General features: G+C 40.9%; 1 protein-coding gene across 1 annotated transcript in view; it reads left to right on the plus strand.

The window, feature by feature from the left end:
• The window catches only part of ABLIM1 (actin binding LIM protein 1), a gene marked incomplete at its 3' end in the record, with an annotated part of 83,836 nt that overhangs the window by 46,154 nt on the left and 10,554 nt on the right, over positions 1–27,128 (plus strand). Inside the window, exons 8-14 of the mRNA XM_080621717.1 lie at positions 2,951–3,028; positions 5,786–5,941; positions 11,003–11,038; positions 12,277–12,406; positions 20,971–21,075; positions 23,292–23,339; positions 25,961–26,107. Coding sequence (XP_080477843.1) covers positions 2,951–3,028; positions 5,786–5,941; positions 11,003–11,038; positions 12,277–12,406; positions 20,971–21,075; positions 23,292–23,339; positions 25,961–26,107 — 700 coding nt within the window. The remainder of the gene's footprint in view (positions 1–2,950; positions 3,029–5,785; positions 5,942–11,002; positions 11,039–12,276; positions 12,407–20,970; positions 21,076–23,291; positions 23,340–25,960; positions 26,108–27,128) is intronic.

The raw sequence follows: 27,128 nt of genomic DNA on the forward strand, positions 1-27,128 counted from the left end.
CCAAGGATAGCTGCTCTTCCTGTTTTACCAGTGCTTTGATCAGCTCTCCTCTAAGGCGGAATTTACACCCCACTGCAGTTACTTCAGTAAAGAACTTGACCTCCAGCGTGCCTCTTTCCACCTGTTTAAGGTACAAAGTCACAGTGGTGATACACAGGGTCAGGATTCTTCACTGCTAATGGGGGTGTAATGTATAATCTAATAAAAGCAGTACCCTGTCACAGATAGGCACTATTCTAGGTCCCTTAGGAGAAGAGCCAACCATAGCAACTAAAAGTATGCCAGAGGAACAGCTTATATCGAGGAATCTTTAGTTTATGTTTGTTAAGGCAAGCAGCACAAATGTTTTTAAGCGCAATGCAATTGTCTTTAGAGGAAAGTGCAAAGCTGTGAAGGATTCCAGACCATATGGGAAGCAGCAGAATAGGAAAGAGCCATCTGCAATGGAAACAGCCTGTGTAATTCAAAACAAGAATAGGGCAAAGGGAGACAGGAAGAGGGAGAGTAGATGTAGAAGTCTTCTTTTTCATGCACTGTTCTCAGGGGTATCTCATAAACTTAAGCAAGATACAGGACTGGGAATGAAGAGGAGCCACAGTTTTAGATCTGCTTGGAGTAAGCTCCTCAGGAGAGGAATGGTGAGGGCTTAGGGGCTGGAAGGATGGTGTCCTGCCCAGGCAGTATGGAGCTTTGCGGTAGATGGAAGGTAAAATTGATGTATGCAGGAAGAATTACAGAAAATAGAAAACGGGATTTAAAGGGTGTCTTGTCTGGCTCATGGCTGTGTTATGGGATGCAGTGGAGCAGAAGCACAGTGCAGAAATGAAGAGCAAGGTGCTACAACTTGATAGTCCATCTGCAACTCCTGTACTCCAGGGTCAGGAGCACCTAAGAAGGTTGTTAGCAGGGTGTGGCTGAAACTATCCTCTGAAGGTGTCTAACTTCATTTATAATTCAGTGAAGTGAGAAATACGAGTGAGTTTTCCTTTGCTGAAAAGGCTTTTAGCAGTGACACTGAGAGCGCAGGCTGAGGAGATGGACCGAGAGCTGAGGATTTCTTGTTTGCTGAAGTGGTTATAAGAGATGCAGAATGAAGAGCAGCCAAGAGACGCTGCCAGGTGGGAAGAAGCTGTTACTGCCTCTAACACTTGTCCTGCAACAGGGAGAATTGAGCAGAAAAAACTCTTAAAGTATGTCTGCCAAAAGCCAAAGGTAACAAGAGACTCCCGTAACAGTACCTCAAATCCTTAATACTGGTCCCTATGTTGTAATGTAAACAATTGTTATCCATAGCAACTGCAGCAACATGTTATGTGTGTCTCCACTTAGACAGTGGTGAAATGGCAGAGTGGAAGGGGGGAATAAAGTGTTTCTCAACAACAGCCAGATTTTCCAGCTTAATCCTTGTAACATTTCCATGAAACAAGTGGTTGCTATTGGGCTTTTTGCTTTGATTGCATCATGGGAGGAGCTTAAGGGCAGCTGAGAAGTTTCTGTTCCCTTTTGGAATGTAGGAATACGCAACTACAGAGAGAAAAGCGAAGAAACACATAAAGGTCCAGCTGAGAAAAGTGTTCTCAGACATTCTCTGGAGAGGATCTGTGGCTGTGTCAGTCCACAGCCACATCTGCTCTGTTTGATCTGAATCTTCACGTTTTCTGGTGGAACATGTTCAAAGCCTTTTATTCCTCTGACCCTTCCTGACTGGGGTGATTTCATTTCCACAAGTGAAATCAGAGAAAGCCGCCTGTATGATCCTCAACCAGTTTTCAGCAGGGCTTTTTTGTACGGATGGTTTCAATAGCGTTCCTGGCTATGAAATAAAAGGTAGAAAGTCTCTGGGGTCTGAATGATCCTTTCAAGGAATGTATGCTGAGAGGTACGAAAGGGCCTGTAGCCTTGTTGTGTTCACTCCAGACATTTCCTAGGCAAAGCCAGTGAGCCAGGCTGTCAAGCCTTGTTCTCTTCAGTGTGTGCCTGAAGGTCCCTTAGTTCAATGTCACGAGCTGACGAGGTAAGGACTCTTTACCAAGATTTAATTGTCAGTGCCTTTGAAGTATCCCACTGCACTAATGCCATCAGTCACCTGCTGATGCATTGCTTTGTGGTGGGATTTGGTTCTTTTGAAGTCAACTAGGGAACAAAAATTGTTCATGCTTTCTTGGTTGCAGGTGTGGTATCGTTGGCTACTGTTGTGTGCCAGGTTCAGATCCCTGCATCTCAGTGCTGAGTTATTTTGTCTTTTCTCCCAAAAAATTCCTTAGGGAATTTTAGTCCTGATGAAGTGTCTGAAAAATCTACTAATGCGTAACTTTCACTCTGTAAGGGTGTGACTGTTCTCATGAATTTCAGCTTGCAGGACATTGGCATCAAACATAGGGAATCATGACATTTCAATCAACAGTTTAGCTTTCATGCTGCATCTGGATTGTGCTGCAGATTTAGGGAACAGCTCAAAGCCCAGGATTTCTGCTCCTTCTACTTAGGACTGAATTTAGTTCTGTATTCATAATGGAAATCCAGTGATGGAACATCTGGAAAGGGATTGTGTGTGTGCTGTGCTCCTCTCAACAGTTTGCCTGCTGAACTGCTGATACCTCTAGCTGTGAACTAACATTTTAAATGGTTAAATGGCTAGCAGGACTATCCGGGATCATACTTTGTGTGGTTCCTTGCAGTGTCCCTGGCAGGTGCTGTTTGATTTTGTTCATTACTGTTGTCATACATTATATGATTTAGAAAGCCTCTTTCCCCTCTCACAGCACTCCTTTCCCTACCAAGATAAAAAGCCCACTTGCCTCACAAGATTGTGAAATTTGCTTGCATTCATCTTGACGTTTTCCCCAAATTCAGTTAATTTCAAGATGTATGCAGATTTCTTCATATAAAACCAAAATTGCCAATGTTAATGGCTTCAGGTTGCTCTGAAAAGTTGCTTTTTGTTTTTCAGCCTACAAGAACATCATCAGAAAGCATTTATTCCAGACCAGGTTCCAGTATACCTGGCTCTCCAGGCCACACTATCTATGTAAGTATTCGTTCTGATGAATAAGCTGCTGATCCTTTATTTGCATATGAAATACTCTGTGCTGAAATAAGTCACTTTTATACTGATGCGAATGTCTTTTTTCTAGTGGTTAAATAGAAATATACAATAAATCTTTTGAAGTCACTTGGTGATGTGAAGAGGGACAGAAGGCAGACAGGTCATTTACCTTTTTAGGGGCAATGTGAGGAGATCTGTGTTCCTCAACATGCACACCTTGAGAGAGCTGCTGTCTGCAGCTGCAGGATGTGGGGAGGAGGGTCACTACAATAAAAGAAGCCTGGCTGATACAGCACCTTCCGTTTCAGGAGTCAGATGTTTTGGTTGTGGAAGGAAAGGGGGTTTTTATTCAAGAAACAGAATTATATTAAGCATCCTCCTTTTACTAAGCTAACAGTGCTGAAAGTACAAAGCTATTGATAGGCTATTTTGTTTGTGGTTACCTGGGATGCAGGGTTTAATATGATTCCTGCAGTAATCAATTCTCCTCTTTCATTATTTTAGAGGCTTTCTTTCCCTTCTTGTCCGCGTTATTGGTACCTTTTGAGTCCACAAGACCTTAGGTATTTAAAGTGGAAATACATTAGCAGAAGGTTAGCCCAAAATTTTCAAAGGAATAATGTTTTCCTCTACTTCCATACCATTTTTCCCAGCCTTTCAGTGTTGTGAGTGTCAGTACACTTTTTTTTCTTGGCAGAGAAGTTCACAGGCTGTAGTAATCCCGTTCTAAGGAGGAAGAATATCCACTAAAATGGACTTGGGCAGAACAACTCAGCCCTTTCTTAAACTTACTGCATTTCTGTGCATATGACCCATGCTTCCAAAACCTCACATCTATTTAAGAGCCTTCTTCCTTGAAAATCCACATAACTTTTGTCCTTGTATAAAACATGCTCTCAGATAACCTGCACAAAACCCAAGGCAGAAGTGGAAGATAACAGCTAAGGAAGAAAATCATAGGAAGGCAGGTTAGTGGGGGTGAGTCCCTTATGGGAGTATCAAACATGAAGGTTTGCTGGGAAAAGGAGGCTGACTACAGGGCAAACTTTGTTTTCTGTTACCTATGCGTAATGCTGAATCACTGATTTTGTAGGTAACCTGAAGATTATGTAGGTGAAAATGTAGTGTAAGACATGTATATTTATCATTTACATGTATAATAATGCAGAAAAATTACCAAAATTACACGTTAAGTCCTGAGTTTGAGTTTAATACCGTTCTTCAGGGCATTTCAACAACAACAGTGAACATTAGCTGATGCATTAAAACTGTGCACACTGCAGATATGAAAACACAGAGCATGTCCTGGAGAACTGCCATTCTGCTGCTAAAATCAGCTTCATAAGCTGTAGCTTGTGAAATTTCACTGCTGCTCAAGAGCACAGGCTGTAGGGCAGCATGGTGACCTCAACCAGAGGCTACAAAAGTGTCTGTGGTGATCTATATTGGATTAAGAATATCCAGACATATTTGCAGCTCATTAGCAGGCTGTGATAAAAATAACACAGAAATAACATACATTAATATACCTGCATGTTTTAAGGATTAGATCGGTTTAAGGTATTTTGTTGTATCTGGTGAGTAAAACCTGAACAGATTTGAAGCTATTTTTAGAAAGTGAATTTCCTATTTCAAAACTTACTTCTCAATCAAAAAAATGGTTTGTATTGTTTCTAATTTATGGCATGGCTTAAGAACCACCAGAACCAGTGGTTGTTAGGATTGCTTGGGGAAGCAGATGATCTTCAATCTGAAAACACTAGGTGCTAGTAGTACTCAGGAAGAAAGGAGCTGAATGTCAGTGGAAACAGATCAGACTCGTTTCCTTGTGTGGCCTCCTATGAATAAATAATGTATTTAGCCAAAGACTTGAAACCCAACTTAAATATTCTCTTTCAGTTTTAATCATCAAATATATTTCTGTAGGTAGGCAAAAATGTATGATGTTGGGGGTTTTTTTAAGTCTGCTTTGAAGTCAGGAAGATATTAGTTATCAATACTATATGTAAGGCCTCTTTCTAGCTCCTTCTAATGGGTGCAGCTGTCTTTGGAACTGATTTTGTACTTCCATGTTTTAACTAGTCAAGAGCTCCTTGCAGTTGTAGTGGCGAAAATAAGTCAATGTTTGTACTATACGGTATGCAGTTAGTAAGCAACATATGCCTCAGTCAGAAGCTTGGGTATAGGTTGAGTGATGATATAATAATTTGACTTGGGAGTTTGGATGCCCAGTCCTGACAAATAGTCCTGCTTGCCTTTTGATTTCCTTGTAATACGTTGTATTTCCTTCTGTATTCACAGTTATAAGTTGGATTTCTGTCTGTGGTCTTGTGCATGGAATCCTTTCATGATGTCTGTAATCTGCAAACTAAGTTGATGTTATCACACATTTTACATATGGAAAAACAAGAGCAGAAAGGTGAAAATACTTGCCTGAGGCCACAAAATGAATCATTTTCAGAGCTCAAGTTTTCAGCTTGCTACTGGGGATAAGAAACTTTTGTCTTACATCTTTATAAGCCATGCTCTTTCTTTCCTAAACTGAGAAAACACTGTGTGCTTTTGCAGAGGAGGCCTGCTGGAGAAGAGCAAGAAGCAATCCCTTCACATCTAGAGTGCCAAAAAGGGTTTTCCATAGCAACAGTGTGACAACAAATACACAGAAATCGTAAATTGTGTAGAACAGAAATTACCAGTGCATTTGTGTAAGTTAATTTATCTTCTGTCTTTGACCTTCAGGCAAAAGTAGACAATGAAATCCTTGATTACAAGGATTTAGCAGCCATTCCCAAAGTCAAGGCCATTTATGACATTGAACGTCCAGACCTAATTACATATGAGCCATTCTACTCTTCCGCCTACGAGGACAGACAGGACAGACAGAGTCTTGGAGAGGTAATGAACCAACACACAACTCCTTCTGCTGTATGCTTTATTCAAAGCCTGCTTTGCTTCTATCCTCTTTTGAAACAGTTTCTAATTGACACCCCTAGGTATTGTTGCTGCTGCTGTTCAAGTGCTTTTTGTCTGTTCTATCTGGGTTGAATGGGAACCATCGTGATGATGCCTCATGTGCAAAACCGCACTATTAAACATACAATGGAACACCTACGTTAACACCAACCACTGGCAGAGGAATGGCAGGGAGGAGGCTTGCAGACTGGCTGTATGTGTGTAGCTTGCTGAGATAGCTGAGTCTTTGGGTACAGCAAAATCCAGAACATGAGGCTGGTGTCGTGCTGTGGAGCACCAATATTCGCAGCAGATTATGAGGAATACCATGATGTTCTGTGGCAGTAAAAGGATTAAGAGCAGCAGGACGCTTTCTCACATATTGAAGGGAAATGTGTTTCCAGAGCACTTTGCCAGACTGGATAAAATCTGAACTAGGTCAGGATGAAGTGCTTCTCCACCTGGGAAAGCCAGGTTAGTTACGGAAATAGTTGCCTCACATTTTAAAGTGCTGACATTTAGGAAGGATTCTTGTATCCTGCAGTGATAGAAAAAACATACCTAAATCTGTATTTAAATAAATCTTTCAGGTTGTAGGGTCCCCCAGTTTTCTCAGGTGAACTTCCATAGCTGCAGTGACTTATTTACATGGTTCCATTGCAGATTGTGAAGCAGGTTTTGTCATGTAATAGCACCTGACTGTAAGTTACACTTCTTGAATTTAAATCTAAATGGACATAGAAATAGATTTACTTCCTTGCAATCTCAGTGATTTTCCTGACTGTAACTGCAGCTGAAGATGAGCTGAGGAAAAAGGAAGTACAGTAAATCATCGAGGCACCAGTGGTCTGAAGTTGCCCAGATCAGTGACTGATAATCTGCTTTCTTAGCAAAGTGTTCTGCCCACCATCAGATCACAGCTGCCTCAGGTTTTCTTTGTCCTTTAATGTTTTATAGGCTTAGGCTTTTAAATTTTAACATGAGTTGGAAATTCAGGAGGCAGTTCAGCTCGGGAATAAAATAAGAGATTAACAAGTCAGGATATTGCAGCATTTCCCCCCTCAGCTTTGTGTTGTTGGTGAATCTGGCTGGCATCTGCATCAAAACCACTTGGAGATGCTTTGGTGACCTCTGACCAGTTCCAATAGGCTTGGCCCATTCCACAAAACCCTCTACACACACAAGTCTCTTGTTAGTCACAGAGGAAGAACTAATCTCTCCTAGAGAAGGTGAGCTGTTTGTTAACCCTTAAAGGGAAGCTCCTCACTGACAAAGCAGTATGTTGGAAGCTGTTGAAGCAGTATGGTTGGAAGCTCTCTGCTGTTATGCTTGTTCTGGGGGTAAGCAAAAGCCTTTGGAGTTTTCTTATCCAATATTGCCACCAGCATTAAATCCAATTAGTTTCTGGTGACTACAGAAATTTGTTGTGGAAACAGGAGGGCACTTTCCTTTTCAGAAGATCTGGGGTTTCCACATAATGCTACTGCTGACTTCTGTCACCTTGGGCAAGTTACCTCACCTCTTTGTACCTGTTTCTCCTCCCTTCCCTTGCCCTAATGAGAACACAAGCCCACTGAGGTGGACTGATCTCTTACTTTGTGTTTGTCTTGTGATAATAGAGTAACAACAATCTTGGAACATCATACATCAATCACCATCATCTTTAAAAAGCAAAGTGACATATTTAGTCGTGGCAGGGATTTCTAGACTTTGTGTGATTTAACCTCAGTCTCTTTGTAAAGTGTGTTAGTTGGTGGTGTTAAATTAAAGGGGACCTTGACATTAAGCTTGTACACTAGAAATGCCCTTCATCATAAGTTAAAAACAGAAAAAAATGCCAAACTCAACTAAGGAAGATATCTGGGTGTACAAGGGAGATGTGCCAGCAAAATTAATGGAGATGAACCTTAATTACAGGGAATGGGCTACAAGAAAATTACATGTCTTAGACATAGAAAGTGAGAAAACACAGTATGAGACTTTCTTCTTCATTGCAATGGAAGGTAAATGCTCTGAAGGGTTTCTCACTCCTAATCTCTCTTCCTCAGTTAAATCCCTGTCTCCTTTTTCTGGAAGCCTGTGATGAAAAGTGTTTTCTCATAGCACCACCTAGTGAGACCAGGCATTTTGTTACAGACCTGCCAGCAGTTAGCAAGGGTGAGAAAGGGAGCTCATGGAGAGGTGGGTTAGCTTTGGATGGAAAACATATGCAGAGATACAAAATGAGATCTGTAAGTAAATGTTCTGCTCCTGAGGCTGACCATTAATGTAGCGATAACATTTCCAGACGCTGTCAGTTACTCAGGTTCTTCTGCCCCACTACCAGCAGCCTCTCTAGCACTGAAATAGTCTCTTTTCAGCTCTGACTTTGGTTGCAGAAATCCTGAGAGAAGCAACATTTTACCTGTGTGTCCTTTGTTTGTAGTATTCTGTGTGTTGAAAACACTGAATGTAAATCAGAAAAGGATTCTTTCTAATGTGACAGATGCTTGTAAATGGAGCAGGCATCCTACCTGGTAATGCAATAAAAAGACAGTTGAAATGAGGTTGGTGCAAAACGTTGGAGTTTGTGTTATAAAATGACACCTGTCAAAGTTTGCAGAAACTCCCCAGAATACAGAACAACCTGTGTGACTTAAGGTATAGAGCAGCCCCTTAGAGCTCAAAGTGGTAGAGCATTGAGCCTCTTGCAGTGTGGAAAAGTTTTACTGTAACTTTGGTAAGGAATGGTTCTCTACCCAGACTGCTTTTCTTCTCCCCTTCCTTTTCCTCTCCCCTTCTCTTTTCCTCTCCCCTTCTCTTTTCCTCTCCCCTTCTCTTTTCCTCTCCCCTTCTCTTTTCCTCTCCCCTTCTCGTTTCCTCTCCCTTTCTCGTTTCCTCTCCCTTTCTCGTTTCCTCTCCCTTTCTCGTTTCCTCTCCCTTTCTCGTTTCCTCTCCCTTTCTCGTTTCCTCTCCCCTTCTTTCCCCTTCTTGTCTCTCCTTTCCCCTTCTCTCTCTTTCTTTTCATTTGGAGCCCTCCCTCGGTATTTCCTCTGGCTTACAATTCTGGAACTGAGCTATTTATTCTCAGCTGACTGCACAGTGTATTTCAAACTGACTAATGTAGACTTCTATGGTGGAGCAGGTTTTAAAAGACCTCATAAACTCTGAAGAACCAAGCATTCCATGGCAGACTCAGAGTTCGAGATATGGCACTTCACCTGTGCATGATAAAACAGCAAACTGGCTTCAGAGCATGGTTCCATTTCCCAAAAAGCAATGAGATGATGTCAGATTAGTGATGGAGTAAAAATACGTGAAAGGTTGGTTGTGGATTCAGCACATTACTTTCTGGGCTGTCTTCCCACTGTTAGATTCCTGTGACTGCCTTTTACAGTACTCATTACCTTAGCATCTGGGCAACCACAGCAGATTATGGAAACTTGATTATTTACAGTAACACGTAAATTACTACCAGATAAATGTGGGAATGCACATCACAATGTGTGCTTTCTTCATTCACATTGAAAGTTTTAGACTAGCTGTCAGGTTTTGTGGAGAATTATACTATAATATGTTTCAATGAAGCAACATTTTTTATAGCTGCTGCTGTTATGTACTATTTCATTATAGATCTAACTTGTGCAGTTATAGATATAAGGAGGAAGTTCTTTACTGTGAGGGTGGTGAGGCACTGGAGTGGGTTGCCCAAAGAAGTGGTAAATGCTGAACCCCTGGCAGTGTTCAAGGCCCGGATGGACAGAGCCTAGGGTGACATAGTCTAGGGTGAAGTGTCCCTGCCCATGGCAGGGGATTGGAACTAGATGATCTTAAGGTCCTTTCCAACCCAAACCATTCTATGATGCTATGATTCAAGGCTTTGATGGAGAGGAACAAGGACAGCCTGTAAAAAGCTCTATGAAACTTCCTGAAAAGGAAATGTTCTGTACCCAAATAAAAAAAATGTCACTCCTTTGGAATCTTTCCATTCACAGTGTCACCAGCTCCATAAGAGTTAATGGTGTCTCAGTGCAAAAGGTATAGCTGCTGTTGTATATTATTGTAGCAGTTAGACCAGAATCAGCAGTTTTCCTTTGAAGACATTATCTTAATCATTCTGTAATAATTGTGGTCTCATTTAAGAGTGTAATCTCTTGCCCAGTTTGTTATGGCAATTAAATAATATTGAAGTTTAGTGCATAAAGAAAATAATTAAATCCTGATCTTCTAGCTTCAAATCGTCTTGTGATTAAAGAGCAAATAACGTTGCCTTTACTCTTGTTTGTACCATCAACATAAGCCTATGTTTCACTTCTAAAGGTATTTCTTGCCTCAGTTTCCCTATCTCTGTAATAGAAACTTCTCATACTAATGTGCATATTTCTGCCCACTGGCCTTTGCACAGTTCTTTCATTCTAATCCCTGTCTGTTCTCCTCATGTAACCATGGTAGAACACAGATTTAAAGGAGATCATATCAAAGAAATGTTGATGACAGCTACGTGCTCCTCTGCATGGATATGAAATGTAAAGCCCTGGGGAAAAGCACATTTTAGCCAGAGTGTGTGTGTTGGAGGAAGAACACGCTTCATCCTGGAAGTTACTGTGTATCCCTGATTTTCCATGCAAAGCTCTGAGTTAAGATTATTTACTTTACATTTCCACTTTAAAGATTTCCTCGTAACAGGCATGGTTATTACATTAATAACCCTTTCTGATTTTGATCTTTATGTCTGTGTTTTAATTACCACAATGATTAAATGACTGAGATGATGCATCATGATATTTGACTGAATTAATAGCGCTTATAAAGATTCTCCCAGAAACTTTAATTGCTTCAATGATTTATGGACCTCTTCCTGAACAATGTGGAAAAAGCAAGTTCCGGCACTGCAATGGCCTCAGTAATTTCTGTATTACCACTTTACATTGCCATATGTAATATTTGCAGCAATATTTAGATTACCATTTTCTGGCCCAGCACATGCAGTGATGATTCAGTAACCTTATTTTTATGTCTTTGCAGTCTCCAAGGACATTATCACCTACCCCTTCTGCAGAAGTAAGTTTGGTGGAACCTGTGGGGGCAATATCTTGTTGTGATTAGAATTACTGCAACAAATGCAGGTGTTGATTTTGGTGTTGGTCTGATCCATCTGTTTCTGAAGATTGAAACTTAACAAAAATGAGTTCCAAAAAGAAAACATTGCATTCTTATTGACAGATTGTACTTAAAATGTAGCTTTTGCTCCTACCCATTTGTTGCAGAGTCATCTGTCCAGCAGAGGTCACTTCTTGTGCATTCATCCTTGTGGCACAGGCAGACATGGATCTCAGGAGCTAAAACGCTGCTTTAAGCATCTATATAATAAGCCATGTTTGCTACTAAAATGTTTGCAGCTTTGTCTTGCAGAAGGCATAACTATGGTTTGGTTTGGTTCACCTTTTTCATAGAAGTTAATTTGAGCATCACAAAAACATGAAACATTTGGAAAGTTGATTGTCAGGATACAATAGATGCCACTGCAGAATCATTATCATTTTGAAGATGGGGAGCTTTGCTTATTTGCAACATAGAAGTTGTAGTGATTGCTACGTGTTAAAAAAGTGACTGTGAAATCTCTTGTAACTCTTCATGCATTGACATCAGTTCTGCCCCTTTTGTCTCGGTTTGGTTTGCTTCGCTTCATGGGGTTTTGGTGGGCTGGGGAAGGTGGGTTGGTTTGGTTTGGGGAGCTTTGTTTCTTTTTATTGGCTTTTTCCCCAGGAAACCAAGTAAATTGAATTTTGCTATACAAGAAGGTGTCATGTTTTCAGATACAAGGGGATCTAGTTTGGATATTAAACACCTTTTGATGTAGCTATTTGAGACACATGGTAAATAAAGCCACAGAGAGCTCTGTGCTGCAGCGATTGAATTCTTGCTGGCCTCCAAGTCAGCTCTCTGAAGACCAGCTCATGTATCTTGTGCAGTATGCTGCAGGACAGACATAACTCTGAACACAGCTTCCCTCATGGAGTCATAGGAATGTGGGCAAATCTGGAATTATACAGGATTTCATAGAAATTACAGGTGGAGACGGAACCTTCCAAGACTGAATTCTGACTCAGACTATAACAATGGATTGGAGTCTTTGGAACAGCTCATAGGAGAACACTCATAATGAAGGAGGTTGAAAGCTGAAGGGCTATTGTTATTTCTATAGCTTCTGCTGGTGTCTTCAGATCTGTGAAAGTTAAGTGCTGCTAAAACTGTGTCATGTGCATTTCCATTTATTAGTGAATGCTTCTGTTCTGCAGGGCTATCAAGATGTTCGGGATCGCATGATTCACAGGTCTACTAGTCAGGGCTCCATCAATTCTCCCGTGTACAGTCGTCATAGCTACACACCCACCATGTCACGTTCTCCTCAGCATTTCCACAGACCTGGTAAGGGCAGCTGCATTGCAAGTATTTGTAAGACTATTGTTTCTTCATTATGTCACTGAGTGGCACAGCAAAGCGCTTGTTCCTCTTAACAGGGAATATTTAGGATTGAAACACTTGAATATTGTAATATCTCCTTTTCTGCCTGGTTTTTAGGTCTTTATTGATGCAGTCTTTTGCACAGGGCTGATGAGTGCTTCTTACAAATATGGACCTTCAGTTTTGTTTCTGAGTCATTATTTAACAATCTCTGTATGTTTCTGAAAGCAGTAATTCACAGCAGTGAATCACAAACTTCATTCTGGAATTTGGGAGAAGTGTATCACATACTGGAAAAAAAAGTTATGGCTTGACTATATAGAAGTCAGCAATGTAGGATTCCTGCTTCCTGAAAAACCAATTCATTTAAAGCTTGGTGCGGCCATGGGATCTGAGATTCAGCAGCAAAAGCCCCAGATATTACAAATTGATAGTCATTTTTAAAACAGCCTCACAAACAGATTTCCCAGGCAATTGCCTGGGAACGTTGAAAACCACAAACTTCATTTACTGGTTTAGCAGTCCTGGACAAGTTGTATGTAAAATGTATAAAATGTTCATGTCATTCAGGTTCCCAGGGCATTCAAAATTGCTGGTTGTATTTACAAAAGCAAGATATGACAGTGAAGTGCCCATCCACACCCAAAATGTGTAAAAATGTATCTCTAAATGCTATTCATTGATGACTTCTCAAGACTAATTTTATTGTATACGGTAGTGAATTAAACCTTTGTGATCTGTTTTTAAGTTAAGTGACACAATCATGCGGTTTCATCTTCCTTGGTGATTACAGCTGAGAGGTTGGGATGCCAAAAGCCCATCTACAACATCTGCATTTTTAAGATTAAAGATTTATAATAGAGCCACCACTGTGGAACTTGAATGCTGTAGCCATTTCCTAGTGGGGGTGGGCTGAAAGCAGCTAATTGTGTCTGTCAGTGAATGCCTTATTTAAAGGACCCAAGGGAGGTGGGACAGAAGCAAATTGTGTCTGATACTTGGTGCTGACAACATGACTCTGTGTTAAGATGACGTTACAACTGAAACCGAAAGAGACTTGAAAGCATGAAAAAGCTGCAAACTTCTGTGTTTTGATTCTTGCCGTTCTGAGGGGATTTTTCCATTTAGATCAGTGTTTTCAAGGATATGAACTAATTCAGGCCCTGTTCCAGACTTTACTGTTACTGTCTGCATTCAGTCAAGGACCTTCCCCAGAAGCAGTCTCTGTTTATGTATCTCTTTGTGATGGGCGGATGGGCTCAAGCCAGAGTTTGGATCCAAGTATAAAGTCTTCAGCAGTTCACAACCTGAGGGGTTTTCTGAGAAGATATTTGTCCAAACTTACCTCTGTTCAGATGATCTCATCTTTGGCTCACCTGTTTCTGTTCCTCATATGACACAGAAGCTGTTCTATCGAATGCATCATTTTGATCTTTGCTACCCTGCTTTGGGGGAATTGTTAATGCTACCTTGTAATTTTCCTACAGTAATTATTTATGTTGAATAACAGCACATGTATATTTACCATTTTTCTCCTAATGGCACTTCTTATCCTCATGTGATTTGCAAGAATAATTTCTCTCTGAATCAACCCAGTGGCCCCAGATAACTTCTCTTGGGCTCCCAGCTAGCCCTTGAGAAAGAAGTGAACTGCTGCATTGACGTTGGCAGCATAAGGTTCTTCAAAATTTGAAGTGCTATGGGTTCTGAAAAAGTTTGCAGCCTTTTCCTCCTGCAGTGCCCTAGCTGATGTTGGCAGCGATTTTGGAATGCCTTAGAACAATAGAAAACAGCTTGCATGCCTCTCGACTGACACTTGTTGGTCAGGCACTTTTCAAAACAGCTGCTTTCCTAGCTAATAGAGCGTCAGTGTTTGTGATGTTTGCATGCTGGTAGCAGGCTACTTTTTGGTAACAAGGCATAGATCAGAAGCTCATTAAGCCAATAAATGTGATGCTAAATTAGTGATGCAGCTCAAATCTGAGCCTCTTTTCTAATACCTCCTGTAATTTTGTCTAACATTTATGAACCCTTCGGTACGTCTTTAACCTTTATTTTCTTTCTCCTTCCTTCTTTTCAGAATCCTAATTGCTCAATGCCTTTTTTTTCTCTTCCTTTGAAGCCTCCTTCCCTGCCTTTCTCTTATTGTTTTTCTTTGTTTTCATTTTGTTCTGCCCCCTGATTCCTTGCTGCCGCAGAGCTGCTCTCTACTGGTGTGCAGCGGTTGTCATACCTGCGCACTAGCAGTCTCAGCTCCACGCACCATGACTCCCGCCCCAACTCCCCCTTCCGACACCACTTCATCCCCCATATCAAAGGTAAGGAGCCAGGCATCTCCAGGGAGTACCCTCCGGGCTGGAGATTTATTAGCATTCTCTCAAAGCTAATAAGGTGTATCTCCGTAAGGTCGCCAAAGCATGCTTCGAAATGTGCTGTTACACCAAAAACTACGTTAGAATAGACATAATATCCTTTATCAGAGGAAATATGTCATTTCTAAGGGCCCTAGCTGAAGAGTCATCAAGCAATTACCTATTTGAAATATACAGGAAAGCATTAACATTTCCTGTTTAGCACCTATGTGTGCCTAATTTAGCTTTTTTCTAAAGCAGTCCATATCAATCACTCCAGCAGTTAGCACATCAGATTTAAGTGTTATTTCCACATTCGTAAACAAGCCTTTAAAAATTGACTACAGATACTGTTTGGATGAGAGGAAGGTGATCAAAACTATGGAGAATAAAAAAAAGATCAATGGCAACAAGGAAGTTAATCACTGTTAATCATATTAGCAAGCATTAGTTCCTTACAAGGTAAAATTAGTATCTCTGGGCCTCTCCTCAACTAGTGAGAATCAGCAGACTCTGCTGAAGGAGTAGAGTTGCAGGGATTTATACTACGTGAGGATATGGCCATTTCTCTTTTTCAGTCTTATTTTCCATGGTTTGTTTTGGAGGAAGGTGTTCTTTGTGTCCCTTCAGGGAGCTCATTCAGCTCCATAAGCTTTTGGTTTTTTTTCTTGCTTTCTGTGAATGTGATTATACTTCTATTGGAGCACTCTCTGGCTGTGCCTTCTCTTCTACTGGAAATGGTCATAGCTCCTACCACCTACAAGAGCTCTAAAAAAGGCAGTTAAGTAAGTTGATCATAGATTCTATTCTGGCATCTCTGAATAATGTAAGTAATCATAAACTGGAGATGACGAAAAACAGTTGCAAGAGAGTTGTTGCCATGAACTTTCAAGAAATACTAGTAGATCTCAATGTTATAGCTCTTCAAGCATTTAGATCACCATTACTAATTTTACTCTTGCCTTTCCTTAGATGATCTTTGTTAATATGCGCTTTCAATTTTCCTATTATATCACTGTAAAAGAAAAATCTCACTTAGCTTAAAAGATTGGGACCCTTAAAAATAGATGCACTGCTCATTTCAGCATGCAGTTAATTCATAATCCTTGCAAGTTCAACATTTCTTTGCTGAAAATCCAAATTAATGCTCACACTCTTTCAAGTGGCATTTTCATTCTTTTTCTGTTGAGAAAATAGCTTCTGCAACAGATACATTGGAAGAACTATTGGGAATCCATGCCTATTGTTTTCAAAGATTTCAAAGCATTACCTGGCATGTAGATTAGGTATGTATCTCAGTTATTGGCGCAAAAGGCCAAGTGGGGCTACAAGCAGCACTGTAGGCAAAGGGGTGGGTATGGTTCTTATCAGTAAAACATTGTAAGAATCCGTGATTTTCTGAAAATTTTACATAAAGGTCTTAAGCCTGGACAGGATTTATGTGTTTAACTCAGCAAAGGTCCTGAAAGCTCAAGTTCATATTGCTATGACAGGGTACACCATCTGAGGATGTCATACATTTGCATAGGGGCAAGTAGCAGGTACCCACATCTTGTAATTCACATGGCTGAACTGAAAGAATAGTCTTTTAATATTGCTTGAGAGAAATGAAACACCTTCTTAAGGTGACTTAAGTTTATGCCTCGGCTAATATGGTGGGAATATCTACATTTTTCCTCCCTGTGGAGGAAGGTGTCTGCTGAAAAGAACCCTCAAAAATACACTTCTGTGTTTCAGCTCAACGCTGCAAGCGGAGTTCCCTCAGAGCATTGAGCCAAACTCACACATTTATAAAACCTAACACAGATAAAGTAATTTGGGGTATTTTAGGTAATGATCTGAAAGAAAACGTGAAATGGTATTGCAGAGTTCCCTGGTGACATGCAGACTGGAACAGTAGTACTCAATAAAGAACATGAGCAACAGTTTTCTCTGTGAACAGTGTAGCCAAACGTAAGCCATGCTTTGAAATGGTGTTAATTCTGAAGAGGATTTGACGTTTCTGTGTGTACTAGGGAATTAGACCCCAGTGAATTTATCTGAAATGAGAACTATAGCACTGTCTGGGGTTAATTAGATGTGATAGATACAAGGCCAAATGTAAAGAACTTTGAGGAGCGAAGGGGTTAAATATGCCTCAGAAAGTCTTAGTGAGAGTTTGCTGATATGACATGTATGTTGAATGAGCTGGAAGACAGTATAATATACATTAACTTGGACTTCATGAGATTAATCTCATTTGGAGTCGCAATTGAATTTGGTCTTGTCTCAATAAAGTACTGTCTTTGCTATGAAAGAATCAAAACAAGTCCGTGAATGAACGGAACCCTGACCCTACTGAAATCAGAGACAAAACTCTTATTGAGAGCCAGGATTGCATCTCACATGCCTAGAATTTTTCAGAGGCATTCAAGAATATTGCAAAGCCCCCTGAAGATTTTCATGCAAGAAGAGTTCCGAGTTCCAAACTAGTGTGTATTCCTCTGCTCACAGACCTTCCCATAAGGAATCTACCCACCTTCACAGTGAATTTGGGCCTTGACTTTCACAGATTCCTCCTTTCCTTCGCTGAGGCAGGTCTCTGAAATCAAATGCTCTCTGTGTGATAACCATTTGCAGGGTTTTGTGGATGCAGCTGAAAGCTCTGCTCTGGAAAACAGCCATGCTTTCACTGTTTCATGACTTTCAGTTTTGTGCAAGGCTGCACATCTGGATAAGGTGATGAATGAGAGCTGAATAGGACTAAGGTTTCAGGTGCTGTTGCACTGTTTTCCTATGTCTATTCAGAAGTAAAGCAACTAAACTGCAGCTTCACACAAGTCTCGGTGTTGGGTTGCTTATGGGGTTTTTGGCCTGATTCTGTGAACTTAACTTGTGAATTGCAGTGAGCCCAGAGGTGAATGCTTCAGAAGGCAGCAGGAACCTGCATTACACTGTGCTGTGTCTAGGCAAGCACTTGTATTCCTGACTGCTAGGGGAACCTGCCTAGCAAATTGAGCTATAGGAGATGGGAACTATGTCATGGAGCAAACAGAATGAAAGAAGAAAAGCCTCTGAATTTCAGTTCTGAGGCTGCTGTGCTCAAGTGATTGATTTTTATACTTAAACTTACTCCAGTCTCTCTTAACATCCCCCAAGCACCTACACACATACTGTTCAACTTCATGCCAGCAATGTGAGAACTGTTTTTTCCTACAGTGTTGGCGAACTGGAGTGCTCTTGTTGCTTAGTGGCGTTACCACTTAACACTAGTTATGGCATATCTGAGATAGTGAGAGACTCTCCTGTGCAGGCACAGCAAGGAACCCACATTCAGAGCATCCACAGTCCCTACTTTCATGTAAAGCTGGAAGCAGGCTGTCCATGAGGCCTCGGGAGGCAGGTCTGGGCAGGTTAGCAGCTCTGCTTTCCTGTGTGCATATGCACGTTCCACAGATGTTGGCACTGATTTCATAAATTGTAGGTAATTTTACAGTTGCATCTGAAGCACTTAAGCCTCGTTATAAGAGTGGGCTCCCCAGGGATGACCTAATGAGAATGTAAGTAGATGTGCCATTCCCTCCTGCAGTGGTTGAAGGTAATGAGACTGCCATCCTAGAAAGTGTAAAGGAGAGTCATTTGTCAGTACCAGTAGGAGTCATTACGAAGAGAGAGATTGCACAGGAACCCCAGGAAATAAAAGCCAACAGAGCCATCTGTGAAGCATCATGTGCAGGATGATACCATGCTAATTGTCTGCCTGGTAGTGTGTGCATTATATAACATTACCAGTTCTCTCTAAACAAATTATCTGTGTACCTAATACAAGATTAGCCAGCATACAGCTATGGATGTGAGCACACTTAGTTTGGTATATGCCTAGTTGAGGCAGAGGGGGATATAAGAAGGGTATTTGTAGTTGTGGTGTAGAAGCATTGTAAATGAAATGTGCCCACATTTTGACTACCAGTTCCCACCAGGTAAAATGCACTTGTGACTCCTTGATTGTGACAAGTCCACAGGTCAACAAATCCCTTTTGATTCTTCTCTTTCATTGAATATACTAATTGCTAATGGAAGCAGAAAGGCAGAATGATATGTCTCTATAAAGATTATAGATTTTAGAATTAACTGTATCTCAAAGCCATCTCAATATTGATGAGGGGTTTTTTCCACATAAAAGAATGATTGTGCTGAAAATTAACTCATAATTTCTCAATAGAAACAAAAGACACAAGTAAAATCAGCTTAACCAAATTAGATGTTTCACCATCACAGTATCTCAACAGTTGGACAAGTAGGACACAATATTGAAACTGATGAGTAAAGGACCATAGGTTGAGATATGACAAAACTGTTTTAACTCATCATTCATACTGCTTTTCAGAGTTAGTAAACCTACCAAATACTGTAACCTGGCCAGAAGCTCAGCATCGCTGCACCCAGTATAGCTGCTACTGAATGAAGAGGTGCATTGCTGCACCCACAATAGAAAACCACCATAAACTCACGTAGGCTAAAATACCCAAGTGGTAAATACAGAATTTTGCATGTGCATTCTTCTGGATAAAGTTTGTACAGTCAAACCCCTGAACTGTGTATGTGGGTTTTAAAACATGTATGTGCAGATGGATTAAGTTATATACTGGCAGAAGCCTCTTAGCACATCTCTTGTCTACGAGGTTTGCAAAGAGCATTTCCTTCCTTTTGGTGCCTTTTAGATTGGCAGATGACCATTAAGTAAAAGACTGTCCTGGTTTGGGCTGGAATAGAGTTAAATTTGTGTAAAGAAAGCTTTTTCTTTCCTTACCAACCCACCCTAAATATATAAATAAGAAATATGCTGAGTCCAAAGTTTCGGATTTCTAATGGGCTATAGGAAACCTGTAGCTGAAAGAGGCCTGCAATTTCTCTTTGGTTGTGTTTTATAGCCCTCCTGTACTTGCCCTGTGTCCGTGTCCGTCCCCCCCTTTTTTTTTCTTATCTGGATTTATTAATCACCTTTTCTAGGGTTTTTTAAACCTTTTTTAATGCATACCTGAAAAATGAAAGGGGTTTGATGCTTCCCTACTTTTCACCATTGTAGTCGCCCAGCCCCATGTAAAACAAGCACCCATGTGGATGGTTTTTGCTTGTTCAAATTTGCACTAGTGTGAAGAATGGCACAAAGGAAAGGCAGCAACATTCTTTTATCTTACACGCACGTCATGGGTTTGGGTATCTGGCTGTTAAGTCTTGATACCAGCATGGTTCTTTAACAGCCCTCTCATCCTAACAGACACAGGAACTTTCAGGGCCATTGGATTGCAGTGGTGGGTTGTTAGGAGGCAAAGAAGTAGTCCTGGTAAGAGTAATCCTACAAATGGAACCAACCATGTGTGCAAAGTGGAACTGAGATTGTTAGACATTAGATCCAGATTTGATGATTCAGCAGTGCTGAAGTATTGTCACCAGAGCCAAATTTGGCAATTGACAGTCTTGGGCTGGCACCAGCATAGAAACATGGAATGGTTAGAGTTGGAAAGGACTTCAAGATATAGTTCCAGCCCCACCAGATAGGCTGCATTGCTTTACAAATTATTTTGCCATATCAGAAATTTCCTACCAGAGAGCTAAACCAATGAAAGAGTGTGTAAGGAACAGTTATACCTTTTGATAGAGGCCAAGTGACCTACCAGCTATTTTCCATCTCTAGCTTCTGTATGCTTTTGGTTTAGGGAACTGTAGTAACTGCCAGCATCTGCTTCTATCTGCTTGGAAGTTGGTTTCCTTTTGGGTTTGCATCTCAACTACTGTGCTCTGCGTCTGCACCTTTGAACTCCAAATATCAATCTCTGTACTAAACCATTGCCAAGTAACCTGCCATTCTTCTTTTCCACGCTGCCCATCTATCACCAGCTACGAGCACCCAGCTCCTGCCTGCATGCCTTCAGAATGAGTCTGAGCTGCTCACGCCTCAACTCCAGCCTCAACTTGAACTTTTGTCTCTGCAGGAATATCAGGGGCGGGGGGGGAAAACATCACCAGGGCTACTACCAGTTCTCGTTATTGTTTGTATTTATGTTTTTGGTTCACCTTCTTTTCTCCCCGGAGGTTTTGGTTCCACCAGTTTTGTTTGGGGTTGATTTGAATGGGTTTGCTTTTCTTTTTTGTCGCTTTCCCTTTTCTCATTTTGTTTTCTCCATTCTTTCATTGGAGGCAATGAGCCGTCCAGCGGTCGGAACTCCCCTGTCCCTTACCGGCCCGACAGCCGCCCTCTCACTCCAACTTACGCTCAGGCCCCTAAACATTTCCATGTTCCAGGTAGGAGCTGGCACTGTATGTGTCTCGGTGTCCTGTCACAGTGTAGAATGTAGCCTTTGTAACTTTTGTCTTGTCTCCATCGTTTCACACTGTTTACCATGGGGTACACCCTCAGGGTTTGGAACTGCTCCTGGGCTTGCTGCAAGGAGTTAGTGAGTTAAGAAATGGGGGGGTTCACTGTGATTTGTACCTGTTCTGTTGGTCAGCGTTTCATTGTTAGAGTGCCTTGGTTCTCAGGGTGTGTTGATGGCCTGTGAGCTAGATATGAGCTATGTAAGGCTTGATTTTTCTTTCAGTTGCACCAGTTGAACACTGGCATAACTTTGGTAACTTTGGAGGAGTTGGTTTTGATTCACGTGTAGAAAAGAGTTGACCACTGAGCCATTACATGTTGTTCATTCAGATTGTTGTGACTTGATTCAGTCTTGAACCCAACAGTTCTAGTGTTCCCTTTCTTAAAGCAGATGAGGATGTTTCTTGTTTTGTGCAATGGTTTGGTGTCCTTAGAAACCTGCAAATACACAAGGATATGTATGCCTTAGGATGTCCTCTCTATAAAGGGCAGTCTGTTTTGAAGTGAGCAGCACAGCTCTTCCAGCCTCTGAGATGATCTATCTTGGATTTTGATGGGATGAGAATGTATGACCTGAGGGTTGTGGACATGCATCTTTTGATTGCATCAGTTGCTAGCTGATTCTTCAGGTCCCCTTCAGTCTAGTGTCCCTTTGCACTGCCAGAGATTACTGCTGTTCCTTCTTTCCTGGCAGATAAGCTGTTAGTGGGAACTTCCCTTTCAGTCAGTGTGACCTAGCTTGGCTAAGGTAGGCTGGTTTAACTGCTTAAGCTAACCTGGCTCATTTGGACTTGCGTAAGCTAAAATGCACTTGCATGAAGAGCTTTGAGTAATACTTCTAGCATGGTGGGAGAGTGTCCTCCAGCTGGAGCAGTGCAACCACAGAAGGAGCTGTGCTCCTATCCCCTTACAGCTTCCAGCTATAGATGTGCGCAAAAGTTCAGCATGACCGCCCCTGTGATGTTTGTACCTATTCACTGGTCAAGTAGCCAAAACAGACCACTAACAACAAGGAAACACCTAAGTGTCTTTGTATGCAGTGAATTTGCTTGTTTAGTCAAGGATGTAGAGTTCTAAAGGGTAAGATTTGCCTCTGTTACAATAGATTTTTAGGGTTAGCTTTCCTTAATGCCAAAGGCTCAGTTGTCTCTTGTAGCAATTGGATCTGCGATTCTAAAACACTTTCTCATCTTCCATTCTAATGTCACTGAAAAGCTTTTTCAGGCAGTATAAAGTAGCAAAATGGGTTTCTGACATTTATTTTCTAGTTCCCAGAAGCTCATTTTGGTCTTCTAATAAGATTTTGTCAGATTTTTGCAGTGTAGCACTGATTTGGATTAACTTTTGTGTACGAGTTGTGCTGAACACATGAAGTGTTGGCTTGGAATGAACCGATTCCTGTCTTAGATTATTATTTGTAGAATATGGTATCTTTTAGACATGCTCTAGATGACTGCATTAGAGTTCTGGGAAGTGTTTTGGTTCTGATTTCCATTGATAATGAGCAATATGGTGGGTCCTACATTAAAGAAATATGAAAGAGAAATAAAATCTTGTGGTTTGAGAATTAGTGCTATATCAGCACTGCATAAAGCATCCCTTTGACTCACTGAAGTATAGCTGTGGTTGACTGTTCAAAACAGTGTATCAGACAGCTATTTTGTTCTCTGGATTTTGAAGTGAACTGCAAGCTCACTGCATTCTCCTCTGCTCAAGCCAGCCAGCCAGTTGGAAAGAAAATTGAGCTGTTGTGACTGAAGCACAATTTTCCACACAAGTTCTTTGGGATGGTTTTCCCCAAATGGCATCTATCTTCACCATTGAAATGTCTTGCTTGTTTGCATCTCTTCTGACTTTTATCCCACTGGTAATCTTCTGAATGCTTAAAATTAATGGATCGTGACTTGGAAGCATCTACATGTTACAGACTCAGCTCCAAAGGACTTCATGCCACATGTCTTTGACTTTCACTCGTTCTTATGTGGGGTTTTTTTATGGTTTTGTCTAATATTAGAAATAGCTTTCTGCGTTTTTCTTCTGCTGCATCCTTGGTTTGGTCTGTCTGTCATTTTAGTGTAGGAGTTACCTGTGTCTACAACTGAAATGGTTTTCATATTCCCATTTTGCTTTCTTGATTTCACAGATCAAGGTGTCAACATCTACAGAAAACCTCCCATCTACAAACAACATGGTAAATGATCTTTCCCTTTTTATTTCCAAACTTCAATTAAAAGGCAAGCAGACTAGTGAAAAGCATTCATTTGTTACTTTGTAAGCCTAAAAACTCAGTAGCCCAAGCTTGAAACAGCTGTTATTGCATGTCCTGCTGAGTGATTGTTTTAAAGCATGTTGTTTCATTTGAACCATATGGTTTAAATTTTGGCCACGTTGATATTAATGGCAGAACTGCCATTAACAGGGATTTCGCTGTCTCTTTAGCATTATGATGCCTTCCTGTATTTCACTTCTTTAAGTTTATATTTTCAGAATACAGGTACTGATCATGTTAAATGGATTAACAACAGACTGTTCTCTGACAGGGACTTCATGGAATTTCCTTATTTTAAACTGACAAAGAACAACAATTTAACAGCAAAGATGTCATTAGATGCCATTAAGAGTCTGGAATTCCAAATGTATTTCTGGCTTTAAATAAGATATGATAATATTAATTATCACAGATGATATGTTGATTTGTCACTGACAGGGCTAATGGGATTCTCAAGCCCTGTCATACAGCTCAGGTAGATGCTGTGCTTGTTTTCCCAGCTGTTTGAGTTCCAAGTTGGACAGCAGTGTTTGTGTTTTAAGGTTTTCAGTGTAAACATTGTTAGAGCAAGCCTGAAGTAACAACAATGGCAGAAGCCCACTGCCTTGCCCATCTTTAGTACTGCACAGCAAGGTCCTGGTTTTAGTGGGGTGCGTTCACTCTGCCCTTCTGCTGTCAACAGGAAGCTTTGAATAGATGATTTTGATGTAATGTGGTGACAGATGGATGACTCTACTTTTTAAAGGCTTTCAGTCTGCAGCCCTTTGCAAACCCTTTATCCAATGAAATGCATTTAGGGTTAAGTGGCAAATCAGCAGTTCTACAGGGTTTAGATGAACAGTTGGCTGAGAGCCATTGAGCTGCGACGATTAGGAAAGCTCAGAAAAGTCCATTCTGTAGTTAGGAGTAAGGGTTGCAAATAACAGTGCTGTGGTATTACATGAGGGGTTTTTCCTCTTTGTGTTTTAATTTTCAAACCATATGCTCATTTTGGAAAAGTCTTAACATTATTTCTGTTTATTTTTATGGTTTTAATGTGTCTTCTCACCTCCCATTAACATGTGAATGTTTAACCACTGACATCATCAATTCTAATACGTAAGTACTGTTTGAAGTCATGCTTTTGTAAACTCTGACCAGCTTCTTCAATACCTGCGATTGTGCTTAGAGTTTCCCCATCATAAACTGCTCAGAATTCCCAATTAATCCTAATACTGCTGTTCCTAAACTACCCTGAAAGTGCTGGATGAGCCACACAGTGGCTCACTTCATTAACAGATGTATTTCTCCTAAAAAAAAAAAAAAAAGATGAAGAAAAAGTCCAGAATCTTTGCTTGTATACAATAGCTTCATATAGGAGAAGGTGATTTGAGCTAACAGTTTGCAGATAAGGGGTAATTAAGTCTCTTTTTAATGTAAATTGAATCCTATTGGATTGATTTTTTTTAATGTCATGAAGTGAAAGCCATAATGCACATCCTCATGTGCTTTTAAGAGGCTCTGACTTAGGCTGGAATCCTGTGTGGATGCCTCACTGCTGAGGGGGCATCCACATATTGGTGAGGTTCATTTCATTGCAAGTGTCTTTCCCTGCCACATTAATCATAGAATCATAGAATGGTTTGGGTTGGAAGGCACCTTAAAGCTCATCCAGTTCCAACCCCCTGCCATGGGCAGGGACACCTTCCACTAGAGCAGGTTGCTCCAAACCCCATCCAACCTGGCCTTGAACACTGCCAGGGATGGGGCAGCCACAGCTGCTTTGGGCAACCTATGCCAGCCCCTCAACACCCTCAAAGGGAAGAACTTGTTCCTAATATCTGATGTAAATCTCCCCTCTTTCAGTTTAAAGGCATTTCACCTTGTCCTTTTCATAAAGGGCCTTGTCAAAAGCCCCTCTCCAGGTTTGTTTTTGGCCCCTTTAGCCAATAGAAGTTGCTATACGGTCTCCCTGGAGCCTTCTGTTCTCCAGAACAGAATAAATTAACATCTGCATTTACTACTGCATGCTACTAAGCAAGGGCATGCAGCTGAAAATACCCACTGGTTAAATAAACATATTTGTTTCAAATTCCTTTATTTATTTTGCAGCTTTTTCCCAGAAGCACAGGAAATAATCAGCATCAGTAGAGTTAAAATTAGTGCTGTTTCTCTGAACTATTTGTTTCCTTGCCCTAGAGAGAAGACAGATCAGTACATAAATCTGGTTTCATCTTCGTTAATAATCAGCTGTCCTTAGGAGTTATTGGCAAATACTGTTAGATTGAGTTTTCTCACTCTTGCCTAATCATTGTAACTCTAGTAAAATCTAAAGGTGATTTGGGGTTATTTAGGGGGTGGGAATAAGGGACTAGAGGAAAGTTTGATTCTCATCTTTTGGCAAGAGAAAGACACTGCTTTGCTTCAAATTGCAATTAGTAAAGCAAACCATGAAAATGGCTTTGCTTTTGAAATTAACCTCTTGTCAAGCATAAAAATTAGACAAAATAAGGACATACTATTGACATACTATTACATAGCTAAGTTCCCTGATTGCCATCTAGATGCAGCTGCTTTGGCAGCACAGAGCAAGTCCTCCGAGGATATCATCAAGTCCTCCAAGTTCCCAGCAGCTCATGCACCAGCACCCAACGAGATACCAAAGATTGAGACTGACCACTGGCCAGGTCCTCCCTCCCTTGCAGCCATAGGTATGCAAAACCAAATGGTACAAGCGATGCGGCTTACAAGGTACTGGTAACCAAAGTAGATTAATACTGGAGCTGTAAAAATGGAGAATGAAGCTTGTGTTCACTCCAGCTGTTCACCATGAAGTGCAGTTCTTCTGGTGAGACCTCCGAGTGCCTGTGAATTAGAACTATTGAATAGGGCCAAGTAGAAGAGGGTTTGCTAAAGGACTTTGGGATTGATCACACAGATATTAACCTGTAGGCAAATTATGTGAACTCCTGTGTAGGAGCTTAAAAATGTAGTGTGTCACACAAGCCTGACTTCTTTCAGTTAATGTCTATTTAATCTTTTAGTCCTAAGCTAATAGCAAGTATTTCACAGGAAATATGGTTCTTTCCAACCACGTAATAAATTTCATGACAAAAAGCAGTAACTGAAGTCAAAAATTAACGGACTAAAAGAGTCGAGATTTTCAGTTACTGTTTCTGCAGACTTTTCATTTCTATTCTGTATCGTAGCACGAGAGGTGTCTTATGTTCTGTTACTTCAATCATGTGCATCATAATTTTGTTTTGTTTTGTATTTTTTTCCTCTGTTAATTTTTATTGACCCCTATAACATGAAATCCCCTATCTAGCCTGATTCATTTATGAAGTCATGCCTGAAACGCTGAAGGTGTTGCCTGTTTCAGGTTTCTGTGAGGGAGTGTACGGTTTTCCTCACAATGGGATTTTCATAGAAGGGTAGGAGAGCTCAATGGCCAATTGAAAGGGCTGCACCTGCAGTGGCAATGCTTTGAAAATGTCCTTTGTATAGGGCTGCAACCTTACAAACATTACAGTCACAGTGAATACATCTACATACTTGGAACTCTCCTGACAGTGCTTGCGATAACTACAGCATTATTGTGATGTGTGTCTAAGGTGGAGCCTTTGTTGGAAATTTTGGCTCTCAGCTCAGTCTCTGGGCAGCGGATGACAACTCTTAATGGTTTCCAGTCAAACTGCTTTCGATATTGTCCATCAGGTAATATTGTTGCAC

This window comes from Psittacula echo (assembly GCF_963264785.1).
Source record: "Psittacula echo genome assembly, chromosome: 6".
NCBI lineage: Eukaryota > Metazoa > Chordata > Aves > Psittaciformes > Psittacidae > Psittacula > Psittacula echo.